The 15,098-nt window shown below is 41.2% G+C and overlaps 1 protein-coding gene across 1 annotated transcript in view; it reads right to left on the reverse strand.

Annotated features, from left to right (window-relative positions):
* CDS1 (CDP-diacylglycerol synthase 1) overlaps nucleotides 1-15,098 on the reverse strand; it is a 163,549-nt gene that overhangs the window by 11,219 nt on the left and 137,232 nt on the right. Inside the window, exon 10 of the mRNA XM_063919902.1 lies at nucleotides 14,821-14,973. Within this exon, the coding sequence (XP_063775972.1) occupies nucleotides 14,821-14,973 (153 nt within the window). The remainder of the gene's footprint in view (nucleotides 1-14,820; nucleotides 14,974-15,098) is intronic.

Here is a 15,098-nt window from a genome sequence, read left to right on the forward strand (position 1 = left end):
GTGTCTTGCAGGTGTGTATACCCTCCTGATGGTATACTTTCTCAGAAGGACCCCAGCTGGGGTTAATGTCGGGTGTCCCTGTTTATGGGTCACCTTTACCATAGGTGTGGTGAGCCTATGTGCTTCTTCAAAACCCTTACCAGAGCAGGGCGAAGCAACAGCCCTACTGCTGTGTAGGGTACACTCCGATAGGTAGTAAAACACCCAATAATTGTAATTGTCTCATTGGAAATCATTCAGCCTTCGCTGAGAATCTGACGTACTGGCCTGGTGCTATGAGGGCTGGCAGTAAATCGACCGCAACAATCTAACTGAAACAGTAAAAAAAAAAAAATTTTTTTTTTTTTCCACTCAGGCAGTACATGCCCCCGCATTCCCCCAAAAGAGGACTGGTAAGGGTCTGTCTGTGCAGTTTTTACGCAGAGCACTAACCACTATACGATCATGACAACTTAAACGAGCCAGGTAGGAGACGAACCTACAATCTTGTTATCTATAGTCAGATGCGTTATACATTGTGCCACTGGCCCAGAATCGTATTTGTCCGACACACTGTGTGACCGACTTTGCAGCGAAGCTGCTTGTTTGACTATGCATTAGACTTAGTGATCATGTACTCCAACCAGTAAGTACACCACGGAAGTAACGTGTGTATTAACCTGCATTACCGTGCATGTGGTTACCAGCAATAGTGAATCTTCCTGTAGAGTCATGCTGTACAAAAAACAATTAATAAATTAAACTCCTAACAACACCCCGCTCCTCCAGATGCTAAGTGTTGTAGAGCAGCAACCTCCGGGAAAGAACCAGGAAGTAACGTTAAAAGAAAATGGTGTCCTACCATGTTTTTTGTTTTGTTTTTTAACACCTGTTAAACCAGGATCTGAACCAGTGTCCATGCAATCACAATGTTCACTGTGGCCGGAAAGCCTAACCACTTAGCTACAGAGCCACCTGTAAAAACAATAAGCAAAGCTGCTGCAGATGAGGCCTGAACTCACCATGTTTGTCGTGCTCAACAGATACTGTTTAATAAGCACTGTGTGCTGACCAAGGGGTATATGCAATTGTGGTCGAATTCCCGAAATTGTCGAATTTCGGGTCATTTTCGACCAAAAAAAAAAAATTCCCCTATGCAATCCAGTGCTTTCCGACCAAAAAACGGACTTTCAAAATTCGACTTTTTGAAATTCGAATTTTTGCAAATTCGACTTTTCTGCAATGATACAAGTGCTGCAATTCGACCAAAGCATATTCAATTCAAGTTTGGAAATTCGACAGCAGGGCTTTTAGACAGCAAATTCGTCATTTTCAATCCGCCACACTTTGGAGGGTGAAAACAAATAAAAAAAATTTAAACATGTTTTTTTTGGTGTTTTTTTTTTGGGGGAATAGCAGATCTATTTATATTAGAAGGGATTAGGTACTTTTTTTTTTTTTTGGGAGGCACAAATATTATTTATATATTTTTTAAAATATTATTATTATTTTTTTTTTTTTTATGCTGGAAGGGTAAAATCCTAAAAAAAAATGGCGTGGGGTCCCCCCTCCAAAGCATAACCAGCCTCGGGCTCATTGAGCTGGTCCTGGTTCTAAAAATGCGGGGAAAAAATTGACAGGGGATCCCCCGTATTTTTAAAACCAGCACCGGGCTCTGCGCCTGGTGCTGGTGCCAAAAATACGGGGGACAAAAAGAGTAGGGGTCCCCCGTATTTTTAACACCAGCATCGGGCTCCACTAGCTGGACAGATAATGCCACAGCCGGGGGTCACTTTTATGCCGTGCCCTGCGGCCGTGGCATTAAATATCCAACTAGTCACCCCTGGCCGGGGTACCCTGGGGGAGTGGGGACCCCTTCAATCAAGGGGTCCCCCCCCCCCAGCCACCCAAGGGCCAGGGGTGAAGCCCGAGGCTGTCCCCCCCCATCCAATGGGCTGCGGATGGGGGGGCTGATAGCCTTTGTGATAATAAAAAGATATTGTTTTTTCCAATAGTACTACAAGTCCCAGCAAGCCTCCCCCGCAAGCTGGTACTTGGAGAACCACAAGTACCAGCATGCGGGAGAAAAACGGGCCCGCTGGTACCTGTAGTACTACTGGGAAAAAAATACCCAAATAAAAACAGGACACACACACCGTCGACAGTAAAACTTTATTTCATACGTCGACACACACATACTTACCTATGTTCACACGCCGACATCGGTCCTCTTCTCCATGTAGAATCCACGGATACCTGTAAAGAAAAGTTCAAAATACTCACCTCAACCATGGTCCAGAGATAAATCCACGGACTTGGCAAAATAAGAAAACGCAAATACCCGCACCAAAAACGGACTGAAAGGGGTCCCATGCTGACACATGGGACACCTTTCCACGAATGAGACCTGTCAGTGACAGCTGTCACTGACCGGTCTCTAAGCCAATCAGGAAGCGCAACTTCGTTGCGCTCACCTGATTGGCTGAGCGCTGTCTGCACTGTGACAGCGCATCGCACAGCTCCCTCCATTATATTCAATGGTGGGAACTTAGCGGCTAGCGGTGAGGTCACCCGCCGGTCAGCGGCTGACCGGCGGGTGACCCCACCGCTACCCGCAAAGTTCCCACCATTGAAAGTAATGGAGCGGCTTTGCGATGCGCTGTCACAGTACAGACAGCGGACAGCCAATCAGGTGAGCGCCACGGAAGTAGCGCTTCCTGATTGGCTGAAGGGACGTCAGTGACAGGAGTCACGTGATGTCCCGGCATTCGGGAGAAAGGGGTCTTATGTGAAAACATTGGACCCCTTTCTAGTCCGGTATGGATCGGTGTTCGGTTTGTTTTTTTGCCAAGAACGTGGATTTACCTCTGGACGTGGATGTACCTCTGGACGCTGGAAGGTGAGTATAATTTTTTCACAGGTACCCTCGGATCGTCGGCGACCGTGGCAGTCGGCGTGTCAACATAGGTAAGTATGTGTGTGTCGGCAGTATGTAATAAAGTTGTACAAGTCACGGTGTCTGTGTCCTGTTTTTATTTGGGTATTTTTTTTCCAGTAGTACTACAGGTACCAGCGGGCCCGTTTTTCTCCCGCATGCTGGTACTTGTGGTTCTCCAAGTACCAGCTTGCGGGGGAGGCTTGCTGGGACTTGTAGTACTAATGGAAAAAACAATATCTTTTTATTATCACAAAGGCTATCAGCCCCCCCATCCGCAGCCCATTGGATGGGGGGGGGGACAGCCTCGGGCTTCACCCCTGGCCCTTGGGTGGCTGGGGGGGGGGGACCCCTTGATTGAAGGGGTCCCCACTCCCCCAGGGTACCCCGGCCAGGGGTGACTAGTTGGATATTTGATGCCACGGCCGCAGGGCACGGCATAAAAGTGACCCCCGGCTGTGGCATTATCTGTCCAGCTAGTGGAGCCCGATGCTGGTGTTAAAAATACGGGGGACCCCTACTCTTTTTGTCCCCCGTATTTTTGGCACCAGCATCAGGCGCAGAGCCCGGTGCTGGTTTTAAAAATACGGGGGATCCCTGGCCAATTTTTCCCCTGCATTTTTAGAACCAGGACCAGCTCAAAGAGCCCGAGGCTGGTTATGCTTTGGAGGGGGGACCCCACGCCATTTTTTTTTCGGGTTTTTCACGTTTTTTCCCGTTTTTTAAAATCGCGGCAAAATCCGCCAAATCGGCCGATTTTCGCCCGCGATTCTGGCGAATCCGTTTTTCATTGAATATGGTGAATCCCGGCAGGCACCTGCCGGGATTCACCTGGCGAATTTGGTCGAATTAAAAAACGGCGATAATTGCCGCGAATTCGACCGCAATTGCATATACCCCCAAGTCTTGCTAACTGCAAAATAGATTTTTAATGTCAGCATATTATATATATATATATATATATATATATATATATATAAAGTCCAGAAATGAAGCGCACACACTTAAATAGAAATAGAAGGGTGCCGTGTCGATTCTTAATAATACAATTGTTCCCAATGTTTTACCCAAGGGGGTTAGACAAGAGGAGACCAGCACACCACCAAATGAAAAAATATGAAAACATTTAATGAGTAAATAGCATTATCAGGCCTTTTGAAAAAAGATTCTTAGTACTCATCATAAGTCACTGAGCAGTATTCATAGTACAGAACAGCCATCCCAACGGCCCGTTTCGGTTATCACACCTTCATCATGGGGTCAGCTACAACATAATGTTCAAACAGAGGTCCTTATAAAGCTACACCATTAGAGTGAATCAAGTACACCTGCTTCTCCCAATCACCAGTGATTCAAAAAACCTTCCAAAGGTATGTGAGCAGACCAGAGTGGAACCACAGCTGCAGGACAAAGTCACCAAAACCACTAACGCTGGTTCCGTCGTGCCGGAAGTGACAACACACGACCGCGTTTGTCAACATCCGCCAGTAGGCGGAACCCGAGCGCCGGGATACGTTTCCAAGGCACTACCAAAGGTGCCGCTGTGCCGGAAGTGATGTCGCGTCATCGCGAGAATCAACATCCGCCAGGCCGTGAACCAGCCTCAGATCTCGGGCAATGTCACTGCCTATGGGTTCAAACACACAGCTCGTCACATACAGTAATATAATCAAAAAAACAAAATAAGTCATACAACACGAAAAAATAAATAATAATAAAAAATAAGTAAGAAACAGCAATCATAATAAGGCAGCCTGAATGTCGACACTATTCAAACAAAAAACAAAGGGTCTCATTGTATGACAGAGATCAACCCTAGGTCAAAAAGAACATAATAAACAAACATGCAAAACCGTTTATGTTGGAGAGTGTCGACATAGAGGCATGTCAACAATACAAAATAATTTATGCAAAAAAAAAAAAAAATATCATTAGTGACACTGTCATGGACAGTCCCAAATGAGGAAAATTAGACATAAAGTATGTTAACTTAGTCAATCTACTGAAAAACAGTAATAACAGTAGAAGAGCTCAAATAAATGGAGTCAAAATTAGTTCTTCATTCAAACCACTGGGGGCAGTTGAATTTAGCTTGTAGATCCATTCACATTCACGTTGTAGAAGTATGCGATGTCTATCACCTCCCCTACGTAGTGGTGGGATATGGTCTATTGGCATACATCTAAAGTCTGCCATAGTATGGCCACTAATAACAAAGTGCCTGGCTACTGGTGGTGTGCTGGAATCTAAAGCATTAAAGGCCTTCTTGATTGAACTCCTGTGCATGGATATACGTTCTTTTAACATACGGATAGTTTTACCCACATAAAGTTTGTTGCAGGGACAAAGAATAATGTATACCACATAGCGTGAATCACACGTCAATCGATGTCTTAAAGTATAGCTACTGTTGGTAATTGGATGTGTAAAGGTTTTTCCTAATAGGAGGAATCTGCAATTGGCACAGCCCGCACACTTGTAGGCTCCTTTTTGCAGGGAAAGCCAATGCGTATTAGTGTGTATACCTGGACTAATATCCGAAAAAGTAATACGTTCCTTTAAGTTGCGACTTCTCTTATAGCTGAAGAGAGGTAGATTCTTGCAACTTGGTCCAAGGATCGGGTCAGCTTGCAGTATGTGCCAGTGCTTGGTAATAGTCTTCCTAATTAACCCAGAGGAAATGCAATATGTAGTGGGAAAAACCAATCTAAGAGAAGTAGCATCGACACGTTGTGTAAGTAAAAGGTCTTCCTGTTTTAGTAGCAAACATCGATCAATTGCTTCTTCAACTTCATCTTTATTGTATCCCCGCTGGATAAAGTTATCACCCATTTTTTGTAGGGCTATTGGAAGTTTGGAAGGATCTGATGTCGTTCTGACAACTCTAACGAGTTGTGAGTATGGAAGTCCTTTTTTCAAGGGCCGTGGGTGGAAGCTGTCTGCCAAAAGTAATGTGTTTTTGTCCGTGGGTTTCTTAAAAAGTTCAGTATGGAAGGTATTGTTGTCAATAGATACCAAAACGTCCAGAAATTCAATACTGGCGGCACTACTCCTACATGTAAAGGTGATGTTATCGACTTTATGGTTTAATTGCTCCACAAACAGTTCTAAATCTACTGATGTCCCTGACCAAACAAAAAACAAATCATCAATATATCGAAAATAACAGCTAATAAATCTGGAAAAAAGTGGATCTGATATAATGTACGTGGTTTCAAAATCATACATAAAAATGTTAGCATATGACGGTGCCATGTTTGAACCCATGGCGGTTCCTTGAAGCTGTAAAAAAAATGCATTATTAAACAAAAAATTATTTTTGTGTAAGATAATCTCCATAAGCAAAATCAAATAATCAACAGGTGGACCTTTGTAACTAGAGTTGGACATCACTACGCGGCGTACCGCATTGATGCCTGCAGTATGTGTAATATTCGTATATAGGCTAGTTACATCTAAGGAGACCAAAAGACAGTTATCTGGTGGAGTCCCAAACTGTTTCAATTTCAACAAAAAATCAGTAGTATCTTTTAGATGGTAAGGATTTTGTAGTACCACGGGTTGCAGAAAGTAGTCGCAATATTGCGAAAGAGTTTGACACAGAGAGCCACGTGCCGAAATTATAGGTCTGCCGGGTGGCAAACTAAGAGACTTATGTATCTTCGGCAAAATATACAGAAGAGGGATTCTGGGAAAATCCTGTATCAAAAAGTTTTTTGTATGTTCATCTATCCACCCATTAGTAAAACCAAGTTCAATGATGGAATCAATTTCTCTTTTATAAAGACCAGTGGGATCAAAGGGTAGTTTTTTGTAACAGCTTTGAATAGAGAGTTGCCTGTCCACCTCCCTGATGTAATCATCCCTGTTAAGGACAACAATACCACCGCCTTTATCGGCGGGACGTATTATGATTTGTTGGTTATTTTTTAGGGCCTGTATCGCTTTAATTTCATTGGCGTGTAGATTTTGAAAATATTTATTTTTACGTCTGATCTTGGGTATTGTGTCCCTTTTTACTAGACGTATGAAGGTTTCTATAGCAGAATTATTACTTGGTGGATCAAATGTACTTTTTGCTGAAAAAGGTAAATGTCTAGCAATAGTAGTGGTGTTTCCTTGTCTAGAAAAAAAATCTTTTAATCTAAGTTGTCTATGAAATCTATATAATTCAGTCTCCCATTGGAAGTCTGTTTGTTGAAAAGTCTGGACAAAAGTTAGTCCTTTAGATAGCACCGTGTATTCCGGCTCACTAAGAGTATAATCTGAAAGATTAAAGACAACTATTTCTTCAGTGTTTTTGGTAATCTGTCTGGGCCCCTTCTTATGTTTGACCCCCCCTCGTCTGCAGGGTCTCTTTCTGTATGGTTTTTGTTGCGAGTGAGTGTCTGCTCCCTTAAAAAATACTTTTTAGAAGAGGAGGACTGATCTGAGTCACTTTGTGATGTATGTGACTCTATGTCTGTAAATGTCCGATTCTGTCTATATCTATTTGATTGCGCACCTCTCCAAACCCTTCTGGTACTTTGATTCAAAAGCCAGTGATAGACTCGTGAATCTTTATAGTCATCTTTGACTTTTCTATATTTGATTTTTTTAAAAGCTATTAGTTCATTTTTGAACTTTAATACATTGTCATTCAGTTTGGTGAACCAATCAGTATTACTGTCCTTTTTCAATGTATCAGATCCACTTTCCTCACAAGCACTAATGTCCAATTTAAGACTATCCATTTCTGTGTTCACTTGTTGTATGACTAATATCATAAGATCAAAACTGCATTGGTTTAAGATCAGGCACCACTGTCGGCAAAATTCTTTATTGTTGCGACCAATAGTAGGCTGGTTTTTGATGCGGAAGCCACGTGGAATCAATTTGTCTTTATGATATTGTGAAAGTGTCAAACCGTGGAGTTCTAATTCCACAAGACGTTTGTTTAATTTAAGCAGATCAGAATAAATATCATTAGGGCTATCCGCATCAAAAGCCAGTTGGTCTGTGTCTTTGAAAAGAATTTTAGATATATCCTTTTCTAGGAAACGCTTAGTGCCGGTGAGGTCGCCAAAATCTGAATCCATGGCAGCTTATGAATGGACAAAGTAGTGTATCAACCACTAAAAAAATTTAAAGACAAAAAAAGCTACTAGCTAAACAGAAAATAAATGTTTGTGGTGCAATTCACAAAACCAAATCATATGGTAAAAAATAAAGTCCAGAAATGAAGCGCACACACTTAAATAGAAATAGAAGGGTGCCGTGTCGATTCTTAATAATACAATTGTTCCCAATGTTTTACCCAAGGGGGTTAGACAAGAGGAGACCAGCACACCACCAAATGAAAAAATATGAAAACATTTAATGAGTAAATAGCATTATCAGGCCTTTTGATATGATATGATTTGGTTTTGTGAATTGCACCACAAACATTTATTTTCTGTTTAGCTAGTAGCTTTTTTTGTCTTTAAATTTTTTTAGTGGTTGATACACTACTTTGTCCATTCATAAGCTGCCATGGATTCAGATTTTGGCGACCTCACCGGCACTAAGCGTTTCCTAGAAAAGGATATATCTAAAATTCTTTTCAAAGACACAGACCAACTGGCTTTTGATGCGGATAGCCCTAATGATATTTATTCTGATCTGCTTAAATTAAACAAACGTCTTGTGGAATTAGAACTCCACGGTTTGACACTTTCACAATATCATAAAGACAAATTGATTCCACGTGGCTTCCGCATCAAAAACCAGCCTACTATTGGTCGCAACAATAAAGAATTTTGCCGACAGTGGTGCCTGATCTTAAACCAATGCAGTTTTGATCTTATGATATTAGTCATACAACAAGTGAACACAGAAATGGATAGTCTTAAATTGGACATTAGTGCTTGTGAGGAAAGTGGATCTGATACATTGAAAAAGGACAGTAATACGGATTGGTTCACCAAACTGAATGACAATGTATTAAAGTTCAAAAATGAACTAATAGCTTTTAAAAAAATCAAATATAGAAAAGTCAAAGATGACTATAAAGATTCACGAGTCTATCACTGGCTTTTGAATCAAAGTACCAGAAGGGTTTGGAGAGGTGCGCAATCAAATCGATATAGACAGAATCGGACATTTACAGACAGAGTCACATACATCACAAAGTGACTCAGATCAGTCCTCCTCTTCTAAAAAGTCTTTTTTAAGGGAGCAGACACTCACTTGCAACAAAAACCATACAGAAAGAGACCCTGCAGACGAGGGGGGGTCAAACATAAGAAGGGGCCCAGACAGATTACCAAAAACACTGAAGAAATAGTTGTCTTTAATCTTTCAGATTATACTCTTAGTGAGCCAGAATACACGGTGCTATCTAAAGGACTAACTTTTGTCCAGACTTTTCAACAAACAGACTTCCAATGGGAGACTGAATTATATAGATTTCATAGACAACTTAGATTAAAAGATTTTTTTTCTAGACAAGGAAACACCACTACTATTGCTAGACATTTACCTTTTTCAGCAAAAAGTACATTTGATCCACCAAGTAATAATTCTGCTATAGAAACCTTCATACGTCTAGTAAAAAGGGACACAATACCCAAGATCAGACGTAAAAAGAAATATTTTCAAAATCTACACGCCAATGAAATTAAAGCGATACAGGCCCTAAAAAATAACCAACAAATCATAATACGTCCCGCTGATAAAGGCGGTGGTATTGTTGTCCTTAACAGGGATGATTACATCAGGGAGGTGGACAGGCAACTCTCTATTCAAAGCTGTTACAAAAAACTACCCTTTGATCCCACTGGTCTTTATAAAAGAGAAATTGATTCCATCATTGAACTTGGTTTTACTAATGGGTGGATAGATGAACATACAAAAAACTTTTTGATACAGGATTTTCCCAGAATCCCTCTTCTGTATATTTTGCCGAAGATACATAAGTCTCTTAGTTTGCCAACCGGCAGACCTATAATTTCGGCACGTGGCTCTCTGTGTCAAACTCTTTCGCAATATTGCGACTACTTTCTGCAACCCGTGGTACTACAAAATCCTTACCATCTAAAAGATACTACTGATTTTTTGTTGAAATTGAAACAGTTTGGGGCTCCACCAGATAACTGTCTTTTGGTCTCCTTAGATGTAACTAGCCTATATACGAATATTACACATACTGCAGGCATCAATGCGGTACGCCGCGTAGTGATGTCCAACTCTAGTTACAAAGGTCCACCTGTTGATTATTTGATTTTGCTTATGGAGATTATCTTACACAAAAATAATTTTTTGTTTAATAATGCATTTTTTTTTACAGCTTCAAGGAACCGCCATGGGTTCAAACATGGCACCGTCATATGCTAACATTTTTATGTATGATTTTGAAACCACGTACATTATATCAGATCCACTTTTTTCCAGATTTATTAGCTGTTATTTTCGATATATTGATGATTTGTTTTTTGTTTGGTCAGGGACATCAGTAGATTTAGAACTGTTTGTGGAGCAATTAAACCATAAAGTCGATAACATCACCTTTACATGTAGGAGTAGTGCCGCCAGTATTGAATTTCTGGACGTTTTGGTATCTATTGACAACAATACCTTCCATACTGAACTTTTTAAGAAACCCACGGACAAAAACACATTACTTTTGGCAGACAGCTTCCACCCACGGCCCTTGAAAAAAGGACTTCCATACTCACAACTCGTTAGAGTTGTCAGAACGACATCAGATCCTTCCAAACTTCCAATAGCCCTACAAAAAATGGGTGATAACTTTATCCAGCGGGGATACAATAAAGATGAAGTTGAAGAAGCAATTGATCGATGTTTGCTACTAAAACAGGAAGACCTTTTACTTACACAACGTGTCGATGCTACTTCTCTTAGATTGGTTTTTCCCACTACATATTGCATTTCCTCTGGGTTAATTAGGAAGACTATTACCAAGCACTGGCACATACTGCAAGCTGACCCGATCCTTGGACCAAGTTGCAAGAATCTACCTCTCTTCAGCTATAAGAGAAGTCGCAACTTAAAGGAACGTATTACTTTTTCGGATATTAGTCCAGGTATACACACTAATACGCATTGGCTTTCCCTGCAAAAAGGAGCCTACAAGTGTGCGGGCTGTGCCAATTGCAGATTCCTCCTATTAGGAAAAACCTTTACACATCCAATTACCAACAGTAGCTATACTTTAAGACATCGATTGACGTGTGATTCACGCTATGTGGTATACATTATTCTTTGTCCCTGCAACAAACTTTTTGCGGGTAAAACTATCCGTATGTTAAAAGAACGTATATCCATGCACAGGAGTTCAATGAAGAAGGCATTTAATGCTTTAGATTCCAGCACACCACCAGTAGCCAGGCACTTTGTTATTAGTGGCCATACTATGGCGGACTTTAGATGTATGCCAATAGACCATATCCCACCACTACGTAGGGGAGGTGATAGACATCGCATACTTCTACAACGTGAATGTGAATGGATCTACAAGCTAAATTCAACTGCCCCCAGTGGTTTGAATGAAGAACTAATTTTGACTCCATTTATTTGAGCTCTTCTACTGTTATTACTGTTTTTCAGTAGATTGACTAAGTTAACATACTTTATGTCTAATTTTCCTCATTTGGGACTGTCCATGACAGTGTCACTAATGATATTTTTTTTTTTTTTTGCATAAATTATTTTGTATTGTTGACATGCCTCTATGTCGACACTCTCCAACATAAACGGTTTTGCATGTTTGTTTATTATGTTCTTTTTGACCTAGGGTTGATCTCTGTCATACAATGAGACCCTTTGTTTTTTGTTTGAATAGTGTCGACATTCAGGCTGCCTTATTATGATTGCTGTTTCTTACTTATTTTTTATTATTATTTATTTTTTCGTGTTGTATGACTTATTTTGGTTTTTTGATTATATTACTGTATGTGACGAGCTGTGTGTTTGAACCCATAGGCAGTGACATTGCCCGAGATCTGAGGCTGGTTCACGGCCTGGCGGATGTTGATTCTCGCGATGACGCGACATCACTTCCGGCACAGCGGCACCTTTGGTAGTGCCTTGGAAACGTATCCCGGCGCTCGGGTTCCGCCTACTGGCGGATGTTGACAAACGCGGTCGTGTGTTGTCACTTCCGGCACGACGGAACCAGCGTTAGTGGTTTTGGTGACTTTGTCCTGCTTCTGTGGTTCCACTCTGGTCTGCTCACATACCTTTGGAAGGTTTTTTGAATCACTGGTGATTGGGAGAAGCAGGTGTACTTGATTCACTCTAATGGTGTAGCTTTATAAGGACCTCTGTTTGAACATTATGTTGTAGCTGACCCCATGATGAAGGTGTGATAACCGAAACGGGCCGTTGGGATGGCTGTTCTGTACTATGAATACTGCTCAGTGACTTATGATGAGTACTAAGAATCTTTTTTCAAAAGGCCTGATAATGCTATTTACTCATTAAATGTTTTCATATTTTTTCATTTGGTGGTGTGCTGGTCTCATCTTGTCTAACCCCCTTGGGTAAAACATTGGGAACAATTGTATATATATATATATATATATATATATATATATATATATATATATATCTCTCTACACATACATACAACAATGTATATTCACACATACTCAGACCTTAATAAATATATATATATATATTCCATATATGCATACATACACATATATATTATATACCCATATACAAATATCCAGATATATCCTGATACAGAGGTATAATACATTTTTTAGAAGTCTGAAACTAAATGTGACCTCACACAGGCTTAAAACCTGAGATGACTGCTGCTTAACCACAGCTTAGTTAATGGGCCCTATCTAGTGGCCGGCGCCGGGAGCGCGCTCTTGGGAGCAGCCACTGGAGAGCTATCCTGACTGTTAAACCTATGGTAGGTTTATATTGATCGTGTAAGCCCCAACTGAGCTATTTTTAACAGTTTGAACTAGCATGTATTAGTATGCAATCTAGTTGGATCACCAGTTTCCCCCAGATGGCAAAACACTATGCACATTGCTTAGCTTCCAAGCTCAGATGAGTTTGGGCGTATCCAGAGTGGTGTGGCTGTAGATTAAAAATACCTACAGCACCTTGTACTCCCAGGTGGCTAATCAGGCCCAACACTGCTTAGCTTCCAAAATCAGATGAGATTGGGCGTATCCAGTGTGGTGTGGCCAAGTGAATTAAGCCAAAGCTGCTGCAGGTTTTGCAGTGCTCCACAGATACTGTTTTATAAGCACCATGTGCTGACCAATTGATATAACATATCTTACTTTACAACAGTAAACAAAGCCAGTATTTGGCTGCCACAGCCATGATTCAGATTTGCAGTCTTTAGGATCATTATAAACAGTTTATGAAATAAATAATTAGTAAGTGTATACCCATGTTTTAGACATGGCAGGGAAACTGCTTATTAGTAATTGCTGGTGTCTTACTAATGCATACAGACAATACAAAAAAAAAAACAAAGACAGACAACTTGCACAACTCAGTAAATAGCACTAAGGTGTCTCTATAAATATATATCTGGCTAAGTGCAGTGCACGCCAGCAATATGCCTGATCCCAAATTCCCCTTAACACCCCTGCGCCTTCAATGGAGGAGAGATGTAACACAGGAAATTCTGGAAATACAACAGGAAAACAACAGGAAGCATGGTTAATATGTCCCCATGCTCACAGTATAACACAAAGTGCCGACTTATAATTATGTAGGCAGATTTAATAAACATCTTATGTTGCACTCAAACCTGCACATGTAACTTGTATCCTGTTTTAACAAAGACTTCATAGCCTATTGTAATACATATGCAGCGCTGCTGTATTCCCTTTATCAATAAGAGTTGAATCATGATCTTTTATCCAGTGACCCTGACATTTCTGTGTGCAGGGAACATCACTGTGGCAGCAAAGTTACTCATGTAGCAGCCTATGCATAAAACCATGTGGCTGACGCAGCTCAGAGCGGCGGGGGACCACACACACACACAGTATCCCACACAGTGGGGCGGCAGCGTGAGCTGACCGCCTCGTTCAACATACCTGGACCCTGTGGTGAGGGCTATGACGGGGCTTCTCTGTAAGTTCCGTCCAGCCTTTACTGCAGGTTTTAGTCCTGCACGTGGTAGTGAGGGAGCTCTTTTTAGAGAGGTCCGACACCCACAGCTGCTAAAGCAGCCTTCACTATCCCGGACCCACGCCTATTGGAAGGGGGGAAGGGATGTGGTAAATCGTTGAAAAAAGAAAAAACTTAGAAAAAATTCCAATGAAATGTGGACCTCTGTGGCAGCAAAGCCACAAGCCTACTAACTGTGTCGAGCACAGAAAAAACACTGAGGTACTCAGGGATATGGAGGGGAGGTGTAGTTTCAAAATTAATTTATTCAGTGCCTACTTCCTGTGGAGGCCGTCCATATCCCAAGAGTACTCCAGTGACCCCTAGTGGATGAAAAAGAAATAATAATCCCATCACAAATGAGTAACGTTAGTGCAGCAGGACGACCCAGGACTGGATGTAGATGTCACTGGTTGAGCTGTGCTGCCACACTTCTAGCTCATAATACAGGGGAAGTATGCAATGTAATTCGGGTCTCTGAATGCATTGCTTCCTTATAATCTTAATGTGCACCTCTATTTCTGGATAGGTTTTAATGAGTACCACTAAAATGTGCCAATTTACAGATGTCTACCCAATGGTCATGAAAGTTTTCAACTTGATGAGACATATAGATGTTTAGAGAGAGAAAATATATAAGTCCTGATACGGTTGTTAACCTGGTCAGTAAACACCATTGTGTGTTCCTACAAAAATACTACATATTTCCGCTTACATGTGCTTCAGTACAACAATCAGGAGCACACATAGCGGAATAGTGAAACACTGGAGCTTACCCATCCTAGCAATGACCGCAGAAATGGAGGAACAGAGTAGTCGTGGAGCCTGAAGATGTCAGATGGTTCACAACCGGTTGAGAAACTATTTGTCTCACTGTTATATTCCACAGGGCAGACAAAGTACTGAAACTGTACGAAGATGTAGGAGAACTGCAAATAAAGATACACAGTATTTGTGAAAGCTATGGTTCCTGTTTAGAAGAAACTGTGACCAATATTCTTGAAGATGAGAAAAAAAAGGACTATAGGACTATATAGTGGCAAACATCACACGG

The sequence above is a fragment of the Pseudophryne corroboree genome, chromosome 1 (assembly GCF_028390025.1).
Source record: "Pseudophryne corroboree isolate aPseCor3 chromosome 1, aPseCor3.hap2, whole genome shotgun sequence".
In the NCBI taxonomy this organism is placed as follows: domain Eukaryota; kingdom Metazoa; phylum Chordata; class Amphibia; order Anura; family Myobatrachidae; genus Pseudophryne; species Pseudophryne corroboree.